This window comes from Clupea harengus, chromosome 11 (genome assembly GCF_900700415.2).
Source record: "Clupea harengus chromosome 11, Ch_v2.0.2, whole genome shotgun sequence".
In the NCBI taxonomy this organism is placed as follows: Eukaryota; Metazoa; Chordata; class Actinopteri; order Clupeiformes; family Clupeidae; genus Clupea; species Clupea harengus.
Genome location: NC_045162.1, coordinates 9,202,271 through 9,222,581, shown reverse-complemented (window position 1 = coordinate 9,222,581; position 20,311 = coordinate 9,202,271). Strand labels below are relative to the sequence as shown.

Sequence of the window (20,311 nt, the reverse complement as noted above, 5' to 3'; positions counted from 1 at the left end):
GGATTTTTTTTTAGATATTCTGTTTCTCACTGTTAAAATACACCTACTATTATAGATCACACATTTCTTTGCAAGTGGCCAAACTTGCGAAATCAGCAGGGGTTCAAATACTTACTTTCCCCACTGTATACACACACATACATACACAAGAAATATTTTGCCTGGCAGGGACATTTCATATCCCTAAAGGGGATGTCTAAATAGTGAGTGTCTGAAAGGGGTTTGGCAGAGCACATTAGCATCTATAATGTATATAAGACCTTTGAACAATGTGAGGATGTAGTGCACTTGGCACTACTGTTACGTCCTCCTGCCCCTAGGGGCCGCTGTTCCCTTGTGCCTATTTCTGTTGCTTTGCCTAATGCTTTGCCTGTGTACAGGTGTTGCCTGTCAGCCGGGGGCGGAGCCCGATACGTCTTAAGGCCAGGATGGCCGTCCAGAAGGCTCTCATTCTACTGCGTGCCGCCACGCTATCCTGGCCTTCTTCGTTGTCCAATTTTTGTAATAGAAATTCTCCTCTGTTCTATTTTGCCTTTTTGTTAATAAAACCCGCTAGACACAAGCCCCATCTGATTTCTCTTAATTTGTTGCGTATCAGACTAGCTGGTTCGTAACAACTACATTTAAAAAAGAAAAACAATGACAGTCTGTTAAGATTTGTATTAAATTATTCAATAACAAAATACAAATATAAACTCACATAAATACTCTGCTTAAATAATAAAAGAATGGACAGTACAGTAGTCTGTACCCAATATGACAGGTTTGGAACAGACATGATTGATCTTGGGAGTCTTTTCTGGCGTACTCGGCGGACCAGAAAGGTGTTCGTTGGAGCTGGATGCACATGTGTTGTCACTAGTGTGCTTTATGAGGTGGTCCTTAAACCCCTTCCTTTAAGTTTCCATTATCAATAAGATCACAAGAGCAAAATTAGAAAATTCTAGTAAATAACCCAGTTATTATTTGATTAATACAACAATTGGCCCATAACCGTTCAGGTTTTGTGTAGTTTATGTACCTTGATGTTTTATGTATTTGCTTTTAAGTATATGTGATGATGTACCCACTTGAAAAGTGTGTGTGTGTGTGTGTGTGTGTTTATGTATGTACAGTATGTATAATTACCTCAATAATGAGTTCAGGCTCACAATTGGTTGAACGAATTGACTGACCCGAAGCACTTGCCTCAGAGTGTCTTATACAAACTCAACTCATAGCTCTGGCCCAGAGGAGTTATTTGCAATGCGTTTCATTATATGAACACGTCTGGAAAGCAGAAACCAAACCAAACTCATGGGGACACACAGGGAACCTCTGGCAAGTGAGTGGTGCAGCTGTACATGAGCAGGGGCTGTGGGAGCCTGTCGTGTAAAGTTATATTTCTCTGAGGGGTACTCCCGAGGGAAAAGTGTAGAGTACATATGTAAGTGGTCAGTTCTAGGCAGATGTCTCTATCTGGGGGTTATTCCAAGTGGTACACCTCTTAACAGAAGCCCTATGACTTCCTATTTGCAAAAAAAGAGAGTGTGAGGCAAGACCCAGTGCAGCAGCTGTTGCTATTTTTACTCTCTAAATTACTTACAGGACCATGGTTGTCATGGTTTACCTCTCAAAACAGACTACAAAAACAAAAGTTTGCACTGTACGATTGTAAGAGGGCAAACAACTCATCAAATATTGTGTATAGGCAAAGCTTCTGCAGCTGGTAAAATCAGAACCCAGATTCACTGATTTACAGGACAGAGGGGTATTCCACAATCTGAACCAGACAGAAAGGAAGTGAGTAGGAGTGAGTTGCAGAGCTCATATGAACTTTAGAGACTTGTTTTCCTCAAAGAAGTGAGATAGAGGAAGTACCAAAAATACAATGTATAGGCCCTGATTAGTCTTGCACCAGTCTTGTTTTAAATGCAAGGATTAGGAGGCTGATTAAGTCATATTTATCATGTTAGGATCCTTAAATTCCTTGTGCCACTGGTTGGGGAATTCCCAATCCTTTTACTCTCACATACAAGTACCAATAGCCAGCAACCTAACCTAACCAATAAAACACCTGCGATAGATCAACCATAGATCCTGCACAGCAGGATACAACAACACACAGCTGGAGACAGGGGTCTGTAAAGGCCCTCCTTCACAGTGCTGCACAGTGCTGCTGTCTGTAGGACACAAATGCTAAACACAGAATACAACAACAACAAAACTGCCTTTGTGAGAATCTCACAATAGATAGGTAAAAAATTAAAAGTATATCTTATGTGCATAGCGCCTAAACCTGGAAGAGGGTTTTGAGATGCAAAGGGTGAGGTGATCGTATTTGCAGTACTCCTTTATACCAACCTCTGACCTTCATCTATAGAAGTTAAAAAAATCACAGCTTGCATCAGGGTAAGTTTTAGGAGCCAATGTCTCACTCTGTAAACTGGGAACTAAAACTAAACCCAGGTTTTGAGTGACAGTACAACCAACCACATTCGACATAAGCATAGGTTCCTTTTGCCCCCAAGGTTAAAGAAAATGCCACAAAAGTGCCCTTTCAAATGCCCCCAGAGTAGAGCAAACATGATAAAGTACCCTACTGGGTGCCCATTCAGTAAAGATGATGTAATGCAACGCATATATGAGCCTTAGATTTTATGTGCCTTCAAAGGTAATTTGACGCCAGTTCTGCATTCTTGACTGGTTTGATCCATTTATCAGAGGAGCTCTAGCAACATGTACTATTCCAAGTATGTGGTTTAGTGACAAACCTGAGTACATGAACACATAGTAAGTGGTAGACCTCTTAATATAATGACTTAATTCTCCTTGCAAAACCAAGACATAGGGCTATTCTGTTAGGAGGTTTGCTCTTCTATTAGGAAGTCTGTGGTCTCTCACTGTCTTGTCGAAACATTTCTTGAGTTTTCCAGGAGTGTGAGGGAGTTTTTTTGTGAATGAGGCAAGAGGAAGTGACAAACCTGGGTACATGAACACAGAATAAGCGGTAGAGCTCTTAATATAGTTAAGCAACTAAGTTAACTAATATACTAAGTTAAGATAGTTGGCGTTGCCCTTTTATGCTGAATGACTCAACATAGCTTAGAGGCACCATCTTAGGCATCGTCTTGCAGGTTGTGTTGTGACAAGTATGTTAAGAACATTTGATTGCAAATATGTTCAAGCCACTGGAAGAGCCACCTTCGCATTACAATAAATAATTGTATTTTATTGCATTATCTATCTATATCAATCTCTCTCTCTTTTTCTTTATATACACACATACATACACAAGAAATATTTGTATTGGACCTATAATGCTTATATGTATTCTTTCTCATCTGCTAATAGTCCATTATGTTACACAGCCCAACACTCTTGGGCATCACCTGACTGTGTCTTGTGTTTACTACTACATGAAATTGTCCAATCAGTGGAACTGTAGAGATCACCCCACATATGAGCTCATGAAAATAGTAGCAAGTTAACCTAGATCACGTTATCTGACGGAGGTTTGGCATGTTGCCTGGCAGTGACATTTGATATCCCTGAAGGGGATGCCTAAGTAGTGAGTGTCTGTAAGGGGTTTGGCAGAGCACATTAGCTTGGCACTACATTAAAACAAAACAATTACAGTCTGTTAAGATTTGTATTAAATGATTCAACAAAATACAAATATAAACGCACATAAATACTCTGCTTAAATATTGAAAGAATGGACAGTACAGTAGTCTGTACCCAATATGACATATGTAAACTTTCTCATCTGCTAATAGTCCATTATGTTACACAGCACAACACTCTTGGGCATCACCTGACTGTGTCTTATGTTCACTGCTACATGAACTTGCCCAATCAGTGGATCTGCAGCGATCACCCCACATATGAGCTCATGCCCTTTTAAGAAAATAGTAGCAAGTGGAAATGACGTCATGCTTGCCAAGGTAAACAACCTAGATCACGATATCTGACGACACTTTCAAACGGAAGGCGCAATTTGGAATGTTGCCTGGCAGTGACATTTGATATCCCAGAAGAGTGGTGCAGTTGTACATGAGCAGGGGCTGTGGTAGCCTGTGTTGTATAAAGTTAATGTATATACAGTACGTGTACGTATATGTAAACTTTCTCATCTGCTAATAGTCCATTACGTTACACAGCACCACAACACTCTTGGGCATCAGCTGACTCAGGCATCATTATGCTATCATTATGCTACTACATAAAATTGTCCAATCAGTGGATCTGCATAGATCACCCCACATATGAGCCCATGCCTTTGAATGAAACAGTAGCAAGTGGAAATGACCTTAAATAACCTAGATCACGTTATCTGATGACACTTTCGAACGGAAGTCGCGGATTGGCATGTTGCCTGGCAGTGACATTTTAAATCCCAGAAGGGGATGTCAAAGAAGTGAGGGTCTGAAAGGGGTTTGGCCGAGCACATTAGCATCTGTAATGTCTATAAGACCTTTGAACAATGTGAGGATTGTTTTTCGTGTTTTTTAAGGGACAAATATGTTGCACTTTCTACAGACGTATGTATTGATTGTGTTTACAGTCTGTGTTAACAGTGTTTACTCTCCTCATTCTCAGTGCACTTGGCACTCCTTCAAAAAAACAATGAGTCCTTAAATATTTTAACGAAATCATTTAATAACAAAATACAATTATCCAAAAATAAATATAAACTTACATTTATAATAAATATATAATATTTTAATATATATTTAATGCTTAAATATATCTCACAGCTCTTGATAGAAAGGACAGGCACACAGGAGAACAATCTTACAAAACCCGAAACAGGAGTCACATCACCGCCATCACCCCACTGTAACCTCCCCATGGCTGACTGGTGTTTAAACTAGAACACTGTAATGTTACTTTAGCCATTTCCTTGCTTCTATACTGGATGCTGGGAATTGACTCCCTGCAGGAGCACATCTCCAAGAAACCTTTGGCCTGCCTCTCTGTTAAAAAGTCCCCACAGATTCATCCCCATAATCAGTAAAATAGACCATAGAAATACTTTTCATCAAACACTGATGTACTCACATAAATACTCTGCATAAATATTGATAGAATGGACAGTACAGTAGTCTGTACCCAATATGACAGGTTTGGAACAGACATGATTGATCTTGGGAGTCTTTTCTGGCGTACTCGGCGGACCAGAAAGGTGTTCGTTGGAGCTGGATGCACATGCGTTGTCACTAGTGTGCTTTATGAAGCGGCCCTTAAACCCCTTCCTTTAAGTTTCCATTATCAATAAGATTTGTATCCATCCAGAAACAGGAAATGAGGACCCGTATGTAACAGTTAGCACCAGAACATTGAGGGACTAAATGGAAAGATGACTGCTTGTTATAGCAATCCTTGGACACCTCCACCTCAGAATAGCATATCATTACCTTAACATTACAGGACCACTTCATTTTAACCATTAAAACATACTAGATGTGTTAAAGGAACAGTCTGCAATTCTGGCAAAAGTGTGTTGATATTTGAGTGCAATAGCCAATCAAATTACTCCCTTTCCTTCAGTGCTATTGAAGTAATGTGTTCAATCGTGTATTGCTTGGTTTGAGCCATACATTTGTTTCCCATTTACAGAGCTAGGACTGTTCATTTCATTACATTAACATCACTGCAGGTCAGGCTTGAGCATCGTGTCCGAGCATCATTTCTACAGCACCACGACCGTCAGTGGAGCAGCTTTTTGATGTGCCTGTGTTGTTTTTCTTCATGAAGGCAACAATCTCCTTTCTGTTAGTAGTAAACAATAACAAAGTGAGGGAAACACATAAACAATTAACAAATAATTCAATGACATCAATCTAGACTCCTCCTGTGAGCTCTGGAGGGAATGTTCCATCCCAACATACCTGTATTTGAAGATGATCAAGGCAATGGCAACGACACCAACAAGACCAAGACCAATAGCAACACTGTTGGTGATGTTTGCTGAAAGATGAGACATTTGATAAGGCATTGAGTATGAAGCACGTGTGGATAAAAAAGGGGCAGTTTTTTTCCATCTTCGACTTACCCTTCGATACTGTGGTTAGAGGTGTGGCAGTGGAGTTGATGGACTGGACTGGAGCAGAATAGACACCTGGGAACAAGCGGACACAAATACAAAGGTATCAGAGAGGGATAATTGACAGTGGACAACAAAGTGAAAATAAGGTCTACTCATTCCATGTTTCATTAAAAAACAGGGTTAGGACAAAAAGATAGTTTACACATAGTATCACCTTACATACTCACTCTAATGAAAACACTATTCTTTTGTGTCCACTCATGGAATTTTGTGAGATGTACAAGTGTATGAAAATACTCACAATGGCAGTCTACTTTTCTTCGGACCTTTGTAGTCAGGAGGGAAAATTGACAAATAAATAGATATTAATTACAAGTATTAAACTTCATTATCTCATATGAAGATCAAGGGGTGCAATTGTGAACAAATTGAAACCTTTTGTCTGAGTGGGCAGTCTACATCCAGTGTGACGGAATTGGGGCAGTTTCTCAAAGTGAAATTGTGCATCGTGGCTTTCAGGACTGGTGATGACAAGTTGGCAGGCACCTTCCCCTTCTCATATATAGCCCTTACAGTATTCTGTGGAAAACAGCAGAAAAAAATTAATTAATTAAATCTGTCGCTTAACTTAATTCTGGTTTATAAGGTCTATCTGTAAGTGCAACATGTTATACTCTGTCAGAAGCATTTGTCAACAAGGAATTTGAGTTCAGTTTTGTGAAGTTCACCTCAATAATCACTTGTACTTCACAGGTTGGATCAGTCAGTAGGTCAGTAATGCTGGGTTGCAGTTTAAACTCGCAGTGTCCGTCTAGTTGCACTTTCCCCTCACAAAGTTCTGTCACAGGAGCCGCAGAGAGCTGACTGATGACATACATCAATAGGGCTAGACACACGCACACACACACACACAAAACCATTCATCCAGACACATACACAGATTCAAGGATAGATTACATCAAAAACTACTTTGGATAATGTAGTCGAAAGCATTTAATGTCCGTGGTGCTTGTACATTAGTGCGACATGTAAGGAAAACCAGAAGAGCAACTATCCCACGTGTGACTAAGAATGTCAATGCATGAAAAAACTGGTAAAGGACTTAAAAAGGACAGTATAGGGTGATGTTCGGTATGGTGGTGTCGCCCTGGTGTGTCTGTAAGAACACCTCTGGAGTCCGAATGCAGTTGATGGGGTTACGTCGATATTGCAGGCAGCACAGTAATGTACAGGACTCAAACAGGTCAAGTTTTATGTTTGTGATAGTTCGCCAGTGACACACAAACTTAAAGTAAAGTGACTGTACGCAGTCCAACATCCACCGCCAACATAAACAAACGAGCGAACTAGTTCCCATGCTGAGGGGGGAGGGGGTGCATAATTATGCATCGTTATGATTATCCATCGCGTTGAGTGTGCGCGGCGTCTAGTCCAGTCTGTTATGCTATTTCATCACGCTACGCCACACCCACTAAACCAGTGTTTCCCAAACTTTTTTTCTGGGGACCCATATTTTAAAAGTTGAAAGCCTTCGCGACCCTTGCCAATAGACATTATTCTTAAATCACAAAATAAAGGTGGATTTGACCATTATTGAACATTAATGAGGATATTTTATTGTTATTTTATTTTATAAATTATATTTTATTGTTATTTCAGAACTTGTAGGCCTACTGCCATTGTTAATAAGCTATCTCAGACTGAGTGATCACTTCTCCCTGAACAATTATTACTAAGTTTTAAATAATGAAAAGTAATGCAATTGAACCAGCAATATTAAAATAAGGTATCCAATAAGTGCCTATTTGGACATTAAATGTAGGCTATTGAAGAAAAAAAAAACATATAGCCCATTTTTTTCTTCTTTTCAACATTCAATTGAACCAGCAATATTGGAACACCATATGAAAAAATTACAAATTATACAAAACTTAACATTTCAACATTGCTAATGGGATAGGTGGGCCTGTCTGCGTTTTTCTAGCGCGTTCCAGTCCGGGGTGCAGGAGGAGAGCACAACGCATATCAGGCGCAGCATTCAGTCTGTTTCTGTGCTTTGTCTTCATTTTTGTGAGCACAGAAAATCACAATACACATACAGTATATGTAGTAGTGAAAGGAATATGCATAGAAATACTGGCCCTACTGAGGACAGGATATTCTGACGAAATGCTTATCCAGAATGATACGGTCACAGATCCATAGCGTCTTTGCAGAGTGCGATTGCACATGAGCTGCTACAACTCGGTTTCTTCTGAAGGACTAAGCTGCAACTCAAGCAAAGACTCAGGACTCTCAAATTCGAAGGGATTTTGGATCCACCTTTTATCATTCAGAATGACATAACTCTCTGAAAATAGCGATCAGAAAGTTCTCAATAAGCGCAGCGAGATGAGTTTGAATAAGCGCAGAGAGGTGTTTCACTTGTGTGGCCGCAACATCATGTTCTTCTACGTGCTGCAACACAGTGGGACGCATGTAGTGACTTGGGTCTGGCCTTCTGAGTCGTGCAAGCCACAGCTTCAATGACTTTTGGAAAGCCTGAACATTTTTCCAATTAAGGAAAACATTGTCGTGCTGTCCCTGTAATTTTAAATTCAGTTCGTTGAGGGATGAAAAGATATCAGCCAGATAAGACCAATTGAGAAGCCAATCATCAGTGAGTAATTCGGCAAGAGCGGACTTTTTTCTGGATAAGGAATGCATGAATTTCATGTCTAAGTTCATCGAATCTGGTCAAAACTCTGCCTTTGGACAAGCAGCGCACTTCAGTGGTAAACAGTAAGTGCGTGTGTTCTGCTCCCATGTCAGTGCACAGTTGATCAAACAGCCGGTTGTTAAGTGCGCTGGCCTTAATGAAGTTTACAACGCGAATAACTTCGCTCAGTGTTTTGTCGAAAATACCCAAATTAAACAAAAAATAACACTAGTCAGATTAACGTTTGCTTGTCAAAATATAATGTGGCAAAGTCATTTGTACAGAAATGAGACCGGTAGGCCTATATGTAAAAGCAGGAGGAAAGCATATTATTATCTCGAAAACCAACGCGGTGAGTGGAACGAAGAGGGAGTGTCCGATAATTGACGCAGGCGAAAACGTACTCATGTAACGTGTCACCGTAAACATTATTAGAAATACGTTTTCTTGCGGTGTTAAACGAGTCGTACAAGTTAAAAAGGACAAATATCTCTTTAGAAAACCGTTAGTTTGGGTAAGCTTATACATAACGTTAATCTATAAATAGACTTAGCATATCGATTTTTTTTTAACAAACTGGCGACAAGGCGACCCAAAAAAAAATCTCTTGCGACCCAGCTGAGGGTCGCGACCCAGTCTTTGGGAAACAATGCACTAAACGATGAAAGCGTTTCGCGCTGTTGGCATGTGTTCGTACCGGTACATGCCGTCAGAGCACTTCCGCGTTTGAGCCCATAGCCCATATACCTGAATTTCCAAATCGGCAGAAAATGAGTAGGCTAACGATAACGTTATATTTCATAACATATTAATAATATCATTAGCTTGTATTTGCTTTAACCTCAACTTAAGTAAAGTTTAAGATTAAAAACGCTGTCAACGCGATAACAGCGTAAATTTGACAATGCATACAGCCCTCTATTTTCTTAATGTCACCGAGGAGCTGTACGTTGAATTGGTCTGACTTCGCCTTACAGGGCAAGTAAATATTTAGGCAATAAACATTCGATGCAAATTCGACATTCGAACAGAAGTATTAGTAAACGTCAAGTCCATACCTGTGGATATGCTGATGATGGTTTGTCCAATGTTCATGTTGCCGTGATGTGTTGACTGAGAGACCAAAGAAGTTGAACAGCAACCGCTTTTGAGCTCTGAGTTGTGGCTCTGTCCCCTGATAACACCGCCTGTGGGTACAGCCTATCTGACTGATCTTAGGACCTCAAAGTTCTTTCGTACTCGACAGAAAAAGTCCAGAAATAAAAGTCTGTAATCCGAAATTCTTCTTTTGTAAGTTTGCTTAAAATGATTTAATTAATACAGTAAAAAATTCAGGATAATACTTTTCTAACAAGTTAACTGGCATTAGGTGTAGGTAAGAAGACTGTGTTGCTCCAAGGTCCAATGGCTTCTAACTGCTTTGCGGTGTTTCTTGTTCTTGCATATCAAATCAAACAGCCAATCAAATTACGTTATTCTTAGCGTCACTGGTCAACTAGCAATATTTTCATTTCTACATTACACATTTTCTTCTTAGTTCTCATAAATATCATTCAATCTTAAATTATCAATCTACAATTATTATTCAATTACAATCTTTACAAAACGTATTTCCACAGAAATGGCTACAACACCGCCGGTAAGGACAGACTTCACCCAATTCATTCTTAAGCTGTTTTCAACTGGCCGATGAGATGCTGTTGGCTAAAATCACACGAGAAAAACTTGAAATGAGATCATCACCTGTCTGTCCATTACATGTCTGTGGAATGTGGATCAAGATACTGTAGGAACATTTTACATGACCCTTGTGACAGGGTCACTCTGGTCCAGCAGAGAATATTGGTAGAGCATAGCAGTTTTAAAGGAGGTGATACACTCCAAGTTTGCAAAACTATCTACTCTTGTGAACATCATTATTAAGCGTCTTTGAGAACTATGAAAAGCGCTATATACATGTGATGTATTATTATTATTATTATTATCACTCATTAATGCATGCACCTGTGTTTGTCTATAGGCACCGTTGACTGTTTATAGAGGTGCGCGGCGTGGCTCCATGCCCTTCCGTTCTATAGAAATGAAGCTTCTATACAGACACTGATCAGTTTGTCTCAGTTTACAACGAGACTTATGACGTCCCCTTGTGGCCATGCTATGCACTCGTCTGTGCTCTTAGTTATTGAGCATACTCACAATGCAATGGGCGTTATTTTGTCTCATATTGCCAAAACCGAGTTGTGGATATCAATTTGGATTGACTGGCTAAGTAACAAAGATAGATGTACAATACCTAGAAAGACAGGAAGGAATTCCCCACAACATTGAATTTATAACATTTAGAAAATATGACGGTGCATACATTCGCTGCATACATAAACTGCATGCCTTGGCTCTTCTGCATTTAATTAAATCAAAGAATTACCTGATCAACTTTGAAATTGACATTATCTGAAAAGAAATGTAATGTAAAGGTTAATTTAAAGCTATTGCAATTTATCCTAGTCTCTAATAAAGGCTCCAGGACAATGTATAGATCTGTGCTGTCTATGCGGGTGTGGGAGTCCTATGCGACTTGTGCAGGCCTTTGGCGAGGGTCTTTAGCACACTGGGGAGAAAGTGGTTGTTGTGGGATTCTCCCTCACATGAGGAGGATGCAGTCTGGTGGCACTGAGGTGTCTGACCTGTAGTACAAAGAGGGAGGGAAATGAATTAAAAAGGCAAAGAAATGGTAACTAACTATACTATGCTATCTACCAGCCTATAAGGATTGAATTAAGATGTTATTTAACATATCTGGGAATGTTAAATAAAAGGGATAAGGGATTATAAGGAATTCTTAAAATCCCTGTGTGAAAAAAAGACCTCCTCTAGAAGACTGACCCTCATCTTCACTAAAGGATGTCTCATTATCTGTGACCTCTGCAGACATTGGCTGAACTTTGTGGCGATTGTGAAAGTTCATCATGGAATTCTGAAAATAAATGCAAACCAATTGTGATTATGATGATGACTATTATTATTATTGTTGTTGTTATCAAAGTAGAAGAATAGAGTAAACTGCTTTACCTTGATGTTGACAGACCTCTTCTTGAAAGCTGCAAGGAGCCTTCTGCTGAGTCTAAATTTCGGAAGGAAGTTTAAGATTTTGCCTCCATGTCCTCTCTCAGCGTCCCCCTTGTGGTTCAACTGAAGAAGCTCTTTCACCAAAGATTTGGTCAGTACTGTACTGAAAACTGGAAGCCGGTAAACTAACAGCTTATGAACCATGTCTTTGGAGATAAAGCTTTTCAAAAGGTCCTTGTACATTTTCTTGCATATCTTCTGAGTCTTGATAGATTGTGGATACGCTTCGTTTCTCGAGAGGCCTGATGTAGAGCAAAACTCTGAGAGGATCTTTTCAGTGAGGTCACTGTGGAAGGCTGTGAAATCAACCATGTGCTCAGTACTGGGTTCAATCTTCCTCATCAGCTGTACCAGCACTATACCGACTAGTGAAAAGTAATCCTTTCCCTCAGAGCACACACTGGTTTTGTCCACTCCCTCTGTGCAGACAGTAACTGTGTAGTCCCCCACTGCATCGCGATCACTGGCTCCACTGGTCCTAGCTGTAAAGCCTCTGCTGGGTGACCTGTGACCAGAGACCTCCTCTGGCCCGCCAGATAAATCATTCATTATCTCCCGAGTCATCATGGTGGTCAAAAGACTTACAATGTTCTCATGGATCACAATACAAGAGCTGGACGTTGATGGAGTGTCACGCCTGCTGTCATCCACATAAGCCATATTTGACTCTGCAAGGACATCACCCAGAAGCTGGTCAAGGAAAGGCTTCAGAGACCTCTCAACGATGGCATATATATACTTTGAGAAACGATCAGTCTCTCTCCATTGAGGGAAAGTGGATGTGGACGCAGACGTGCCAGGCACTTCAGTAGATGTAAAAGGGACATACTCGAAAATAAGGTTTCGGAGATGATTCACCAGAATGTCTATCAGTGGCTTCAAAGCTCCACTGGACAGTAGTTTCTCCATCTTCATCCTCATAGTGGCAGCATCATCTAAACTCAGGGCCATCCTTACCATTACAGTCTCCATGGCATCAACGGCTGTGGTCAGATCAGCACACCCTGAGGTGCCTGTATCCTTGATGTGGCCACAACTTTGACCGCCGCTGGAAACTGCAGACCTGGCAGAGGACGACTCAGGTAGACGGACGACTAATGAATCTCTGACACATGAGCACTCATTAAAGAGGTTCCTCAACCGCTGACAAGTTATGAGGAAACGCTGCACCACAGTGGGCCTCTTGATAGTCTGGGCCATTTTAGGCTCCACAGATGCCGGTGTGGTTTCAGTTGTGACGACATCTTCTATGTGATTGGTTAAAGTTTCCATGTAGGAAGTAGGCGTTACACTCTCAAAGGCATTCATTGCATCTGTGTGGTTGCTGGAATGGCCCGGAGTGACGGAGGGGTCAAATTCCAGTGACCCCAAGTCCAGGTACCATTCCTCTTTGCCCCCTGTACTGGCCATCACCTTATATATCATGAGTTTAGATTTTGGTCTCTCCTCTGTTACAGAGTCAAGGCACCTGAAAAGTGAAAGAAAGAATTTGAGCATTACGTGAATTTGTTTGTCAATCTTGTAGTACAATTTGACAGACTAATGTAGACGTTCACATGACTCGGGTGACTTACATCGGAAGAAATTTCATAAGTTCAGTATTCCAGTGATCATGGATACTTACTCATTTGCAAGGTTTTGGACAGCAGTGATGGTTTCAGAGTCCGTAGAGGAGGAGTCCACTGACCATGGCGTGACAGAGCGCACTTGAAGGTAACTCGTAGTCCTCTCGGTGAACTGACCACCTGTGGATGGGTCGTGGCTGAATTCTGTCTTACTTGTGTCTGCGGAAGCGTAAAATATTGGGTTATGGAATTGTAATCACACTAAGTTGCTCTCCCTAAGGAGTACAGAAGAAGCACTGAGTAGCGATTAATAACAAGGCTCAAAGAACGGTTTCAGTTTAGTTGTTTCCCTAAACTCTGGACTCAAAGGCACGTTAAACTACCACACAGTTTTCCTTTCTTACAACGGTACGGTATTGTACTCAAATTGTTACTATATCTGGATATTTAGAGAGTTCGCTTTTGATTTACAGGTGCTGAGCTTGTAACGGCACTTACCTGATCCATCAGAGGAATGGAGCACAGTTTGATGATGGCATTCCTCCCAAAGTGGACCATCAACAACCAAGACTCTGCAGTGATCCTCAGACCCATTCTGTTGTAAGACATGGATACAGCGGAAAATATGAATGACTGACAAGCTGAGTGGCTAGCATACCTGAAGCCAGTATCTGACTTCATATATACATGAAAGACACTGCCAACCCAATTGTTGTCTCAATTATTTCTAATTTTCTAAGTGCACTTTTTTTTTTTTTACTTTACTGAGCTTTCAGTGAAATGATAATGCTTGATATTTTGCCTAGTCAGTTTAGTTTCACCAGGATGTTCACTGGCTGATATGTTTAGTATACCTTAAGGTCCTGATGGCTGGTCTCTAAGAAACCACTGTGACGGGAGCCTGGAGACTGACCAGCCTCACCGTGCATCTCTGAAGACACAGGCGGGTCCCTGTGGGGAAAAAGAAGAGAAGGAATTAATTACGGTAAGAGTACATGATCATGATTTACAATGAGAAGATCCCTTTGTGGTGTGGCTGGTTACCCAAATAATCTTCAATGTAGTTGGTCCATCATTGACAAAATTGTCATGATGTGTGTTCTCCATAGAGTAGAATATTGTTTGAAGATCCGTAGCTTTGTACAATGGCAGCTAAAAGGTTCAAGCACTTTTGGTTAACCAACATTGCTAGCTTTCACTTCACGAAAAAATTGTCTACCTAGGATACTGCTTAATTTAGGGATAGTTACAGTACAGGCAATGTTTTTAGCTTTTATACAGAGACAATTAATAGCTAAAATTATATAAACACTGAATTCAAAACCACATTATTAAACGTTGAAATGAAAACGTAGTTTTCGTCTTAAATGATTTTATGTTAATTATTCTGTTTATGGATTAGCGGTTTTACCGTGCAGTTCTGATCGCAGTCGGAAATCAAATTGAGTACCAAATCGAACTCGGCATTTTATAGAACGTATCAAACATTCTAGTTTGGTTTATGGAACGTATCATTGTGACTCTCCATGGCCGTTCAAGCCTAACCTGCCGTCAAATCAAGTATTGATACGCCGGAGATGTTTTTGGTTCGTTATATGTTAAGAAACACATGTTTTTAGCGAACTGTGGAGGAGTCAGAAGTCTGCCTAGGTCAGGCTATTGTCATCCCATTTGAATAGTAACCATCATCATCAATTTTAAGTAGTCATTCAATAATTATCGTGGTCTACAAAGGTTCTCGGACAAATCTTTGAAATGTGTAGCCTACCGTTTCTAGCTTCATATAGCCTATACATGAAATTCAAAGCCTAGTCAATTCCTGTCATGTAGCCTAATTTAGAAACTATTTTTAGAGATACCAAGGTTGGATAAAGCTGCTGGACATTTGCAGTATATGCCAGTTTTGTTTTAATGTTGGAGAATGTTGACTGGCTGATGCCATTAGTGTTCCCTGAAGGCCGGGGGTCTCCTCAAAACCTCTTAAGGGATACTGGGGACTAAGCAGTCTCATTCTGTATCTCTGAAGACTCTGGTGGGTTGCAGAAGGAAATTACTGGCCTGAATGTGTATGTTGAATTAATTATCTTGGTAGCAGAGGTGTAAAGTAACGAATTACATTTACTCACGTTACTTTGTGTACTTTGTAATTTTTAAGTAGTTTTTGAAATCGGTAATTTTACTTTTACTTAAGTAGATTTTGACTGAAGTATTGTACTTCGCTACATTGGAAATTACATCCGTTACTGAGTAAAAAAAAATAAACATAGTTCAAGGCGGGAATCGCGCACGACAATTCTCACTGCAGTAGTGGATGCTGCATAGAGTGGATGATGGAGTCGATGTAAGGCGCCGGTGCCGAGTCACGAGAGATAGAGATGGAGGAAGATGATAGTGCGGACTACCAACAAGCTGAAGCACCGAACTTTCCGCCAGTTGAAAGTAAAGAAGATGAAGAAAACCCGTGGCCACATCTCAGCATGCAGTAAAAGAGGCAACAGCTATATAGTGCTGTGTAAGCTGTGCCTAACCCGCCAGTCAGATCTTTCTGCTTATAAAAATGAATCTTCAAATCTGCACAAGCATGTATTGGTAAGTAGCCTACAGTATTCGTCCCTTTCCATTAGTAGTTCAGACAGCGTTTTTGTCGTTAAGTTAGCTTTGCTCCATTAAGCAAACTATGCGTTTCATGGCACTATAGCCTAATTTTGGCTAGCACTTGCAACCGCCCTGAGTATGCTAACGTCGACAGTCGTCATAGACTAATAATAATTCCATTTCTGTCTTCCATTCGTTTCAGGTCATAGCATTATTATGTTCAGTCTCTCATATTGTGTTAAAAACTGCAGATCAGTCATCAGCAATGAAATACACCACATAAACTGATATTAGGCTAATCATTTGGCTGCCTCCAAGCATTGAAACAGGAACAATGTGAATGTGCACACCATCGTTGTCAGACAGTTGGACAAGTCAATGTGTATCTGGAATTTATCACGATGTTTAGTCAGATATTGATAACTATAAACAGTGGGTTTGCAACGTGCACGTCTTTCATGTTCATGCTCAGGGGTCTCGGTTAGCAAGAATTGAGGATTATGAATTGTGATGCATGTAGAAATAGAAGATAATGCTATAATTCTGTATATGTACTGTAGGTCTGTCATCTCAAGTAGCTATTTATAGCTATTTCTGTGTTATGATGCACTCTTGATAGCAGCTCAATACTTAATTGTCAGAAATGTTGTTTGTCATACTACAGGTCTAGTATATGTCAGACAACACCTTGACCGGATGTTGGAGGCTGGAGCAAGTTGGACAACATTCATCAGATGAAGATGATTTATTTTCCTCAATGAAGTCCAGAAGGTCAGAAGGTACAGAGGAGTTAGAAGGGTACCTAGCCTGTGTCTCAGTCAATATGGATCTGCTGGACGCCTTTCAGAATATCAAAAAACTGTCCCTGAAACTCAATACTGGCCTACCTGCCTCGGCCGCCTGCGAGCGACTCTTCAGCTGTGCTGGATTGCTGCTCACTGCAAAGCGAGCCCGGATGAACTCTACTCACCTTGAAAATCAGCTGAAACTCAAACTCAACAAGAAGTTTGTAGACTAATGCTCTAAAGGTGGACAAAAGTAAAGTAACCAAAGTTTATAGTGGGGCAGCGGCAGCGGCATTTTAACTTTATTTTAGCTGTCATGTGGTTCATGTCTTGACATGTCCTCCCAAAAGTTCTTAAATGTTGTGTTGACATGTTTAATGTTTAATGTTTGACATGTTTAATGTCATTGCACTTATATTTCTAAAGATTCTCCTTTAATTAAAAATTTATGACCCCTGTCGTTTTTTGCACTATATAGGAGCGGCCCCCGTCAAGTTATTGAAAGTAACTAAGTAACTTTTACTTAAAGTACATTTTAAATGAACTACTTTTTACTTTTACTTGAGTAGATTTTTAGATGAGTAATTTTACTTGTACTTAAGTACAATTTCATCAAAGTAATTGTACTTTTACTTGAGTACAACATTTCAGTACTTTTTACACCTCTGCTTGGTAGTAGGGTTCAGTTCAGTTCATACTGTGGAACTAGCCCCAGCACATAAACCAGGAGCCTGAGAGAAGGCAGGTGTCATTAAAGGTATATATTCCCCGATTCTAATCCAATACATTTTCTTTGCTAAATTCAGCAAAATTGCTCCTCACGGTCCTCTAGCTGTTCGTTCAGTGTGTGCCCTCAAAACAGCTCTGGTGCTCGTATACATTCTTGGCTCTGTGCCATACACAATTCTAGCCAATCAACATGTTGCTTCAGGAGCACAGGAGAGAGGGATGACATTTGATTGGCTGTTGAGCACAAATATCAACTACCTTTCATCACAATTGCAAACTGTGCCTTTAACATAGGTGCCTCAATTTGTGAAAACCCCAGTTGTATACATTAAGATGCCCAGAGGTATACATTATAATATCATTACAACTATAAATATAATTATTATACCATATATATGGTTATGATAAAAGTATCATCACAGCTTTAAGTGTCAATGATGCACCACCCCACGTCACCCGCCTTCACAACCTGAGTGATGTGAGAAACTGCATGAGACGTGGGGACACCGAGCTGAGCTTCACTCTTATCCAGCTGAAGGACTGATGATGTGATGGTGAACTCTCATGTGCTAAAGGTGGAGCTCAGAGGAACAGATGATGGTGAACTCTCATGTGCTAAAGGTGGAGCTCAGAGGGATGGATGATGGGATGGTGAACTCTCATGTGCTAAAGGTGGAGCTCAGAGGGATGGATGATGTTAAGGTGAACTCTCAACAAGATTGACTTTACAATTCTCTCATACGGTCTGAGCGAAATTATCTCACAAGTCTTGTGTACACATATTAAATCAGAAGATTGCATTGCATTCCATTGTATTGTTTCATATTGTAATGCAGCGTAATGTTTTTGTTGTTTAAGTTGTGGTAAGTTAAGGATGAGCACACAAGATATATAAAAAAGCGGTATTAAGTATACAAAGAAGATGGAACAAGTGATAGCCCAACTACGGATCTCAGATGAAACATAAAGGACAGCCCATCTCATTTCACTTAGTAGGTAAGCAATGTTGGACATATTTATTTATTCACGTTTCACCCAAAACAATCTGAACGTGCACATAACACCATCACAGTCCCCGTTTTATTCTCTCAGGGCTCTGTCGTGCTTTGCGCTTGTGCCCAGAGTCCCTAGACACTACTGTTACTGTTGGAACGGGAGCAAGAGCAGCTCCTAAAGAGGTCGGTCAGCTTCTCACGGACATGGTGGCCTGTGGCAGACCTTTCAGTTGGGATTAATTTAGGGCATCCATGGGGTGGTGCTGGTGCTGTTCTGGTGAATCGTTCCAGAAACTTAAACCTTTTCTGGGTGGAGGCAGCAGATTGACCTTTCTCCATCCTGCGAAAGAAAATCAGCTCATTGTCGTCATTAACCCTCTGGTGGAGGCCTGGGCCCCGTGGCTCTTGTCCTTTGGTGTTGGCCCTTTCTGTGGTTTGCGCTCCATCAATCAGAGATTCATCTGCAGCCTCAGCCTCTCTGAAAGACGTGACTGAGCTAAAAAAAAAGTGCAGAAGAGCAACAAGTGTCAGAAAATGGTGCACATCCTGCTGTAGTGATAGGAGTCAGGTTTCAAACAGGCAGACAGGTTAGGCTTGGGCTGACCAGTGGTTAAAGGTAAGGAAGGAAGACATTTTGAATATTACATTTGAGAAGAATGACGTTAATTAAAAATATGAAATAAACTTAGGAAATGGAATCAACTTAATATATCAATAGACATAAGTAAGAGACTCCCCTTGCTATGGCCGCATACTTATTTCTAAACATAATGATGATAAATATACATTCACACTTGCTGCAGCTGTCTTGTAAAAGTAAGTAAGTCCTGATACCTTCTGGGCGACGGGTAGGGAGTGGGTGTCCGTGTGCTGGCCGCCGTCTTTATACTGTCACGCCTTGAGTCATGATCAAAGAAGAACTGCACGCTTCTGGACATGCGCCTTTCAGTGGAGTCAAAGGAGGAGGTGGAGATGGCTGAGGGGCCAGTGAAAGGGAAGTTGATCTCTTGGCTGCTTTCCCTCACATCCAGGTCCTCAATTACAGAGTCTTCAAGTTTGTCATTTGAGTGATCCTGTGGAATATTAATGTATCTGTTTGTGTATAACAATCACACAACGTTTGTTTTCTGCAAATAAGACCACTTAACAGCAAGGTTAGTAGAGCCAGCCTGTCTCATTATTTTCACCTTTCAGACGTTTTACTCATGTTCGGCCCAAAGATATTCAACAAAGGCATGTAATTTTCCCCCTAATATCAGTAATAGCTCACAAAAACTTCTATATCACTATAGAATGTGTGAAAGTTGGAGACTATTCAACTGTTTCTGTTTACCTCAAACTCCCCTTGACTGATCTCGGTAGAACCAGGATGAGAAGGTACTGGCACCTGATCTGGTCCTTCATGTATCTCTAAATCACAGTAACGGGAGTGTTATAAGATACTTTTCATCCACAGGTATCTCTAAATCACAGTAACGGGAGTGTTATAAGATACTTTTCATCCACAGGTATCTCTAAATCACAGTAACGGGAGTGTTATAAGATACTTTTCATCCACAGGTATCTCTAAATCACAGTAACGGGAGTGTTATAAGATACTTTTCATCCACAGGTATCTCTAAATCACAGTAACAGGAGTGTTATAAGATACTTTTCATCCACAGGTATCTCTAAATCACAGTAACGGGAGTGTTATAAGATACTTTTCATCCACAGGTATCTCTAAATCACAGTAACGGGAGTGTTATAAGATACTTTTCATCCACAGGTATCTCTAAATCACAGTA

The 20,311-nt window shown here is 40.5% G+C and overlaps 1 protein-coding gene and 1 long non-coding RNA gene across 3 annotated transcripts in view; one reads left to right on the top strand and one right to left on the bottom strand.

Annotated features, from left to right (window-relative positions):
- LOC116222449 overlaps nucleotides 1-20,311 on the top strand; it is a 27,443-nt gene extending 7,132 nt beyond the window's left edge. The window contains exons 2-4 of one of the 2 annotated variants that reach the window (XR_004164665.2): nucleotides 13,894-14,405; nucleotides 18,105-18,231; nucleotides 18,388-20,311. This is a non-coding gene — a long non-coding RNA (uncharacterized LOC116222449). Of the gene's footprint in view, nucleotides 1-13,893; nucleotides 14,406-18,104 lie in introns of both variants that reach the window. The other variant, XR_004164664.2, reaches the window with a different exon arrangement.
- On the bottom strand, nucleotides 2,866-12,552 carry LOC116222448. Its single transcript, XM_031576596.2, has 7 exons — nucleotides 9,788-12,552; nucleotides 6,760-6,917; nucleotides 6,467-6,610; nucleotides 6,333-6,357; nucleotides 6,038-6,103; nucleotides 5,874-5,952; nucleotides 2,866-5,754 (listed from the first exon to the last, which is right to left on the bottom strand). Exons 1-7 carry the CDS (start codon nucleotides 9,822-9,824, stop codon nucleotides 5,643-5,645), a joined length of 621 nt encoding a protein of 206 aa, XP_031432456.2. The 5' UTR covers nucleotides 9,825-12,552; the 3' UTR covers nucleotides 2,866-5,642.

What these genes read in the sequence shown, in the direction of transcription:
- LOC116222448 (XM_031576596.2), bottom strand. Translation starts at nt 9,824, where the DNA reads ATGAACATTGGACAAACCATCATCAGCATATCCACAG. An exon ending in ACTGCCCACTCAGACAAAAG is followed by an intron (nt 6,358 to 6,466) that starts GTTTCAATTTGT and finishes CTGACTACAAAG; the next exon opens with GTCCGAAGAAAAGTAGACTG. An exon ending in TTGATCATCTTCAAATACAG is followed by an intron (nt 5,755 to 5,873) that starts GTATGTTGGGAT and finishes TACTACTAACAG; the next exon opens with AAAGGAGATTGTTGCCTTCA.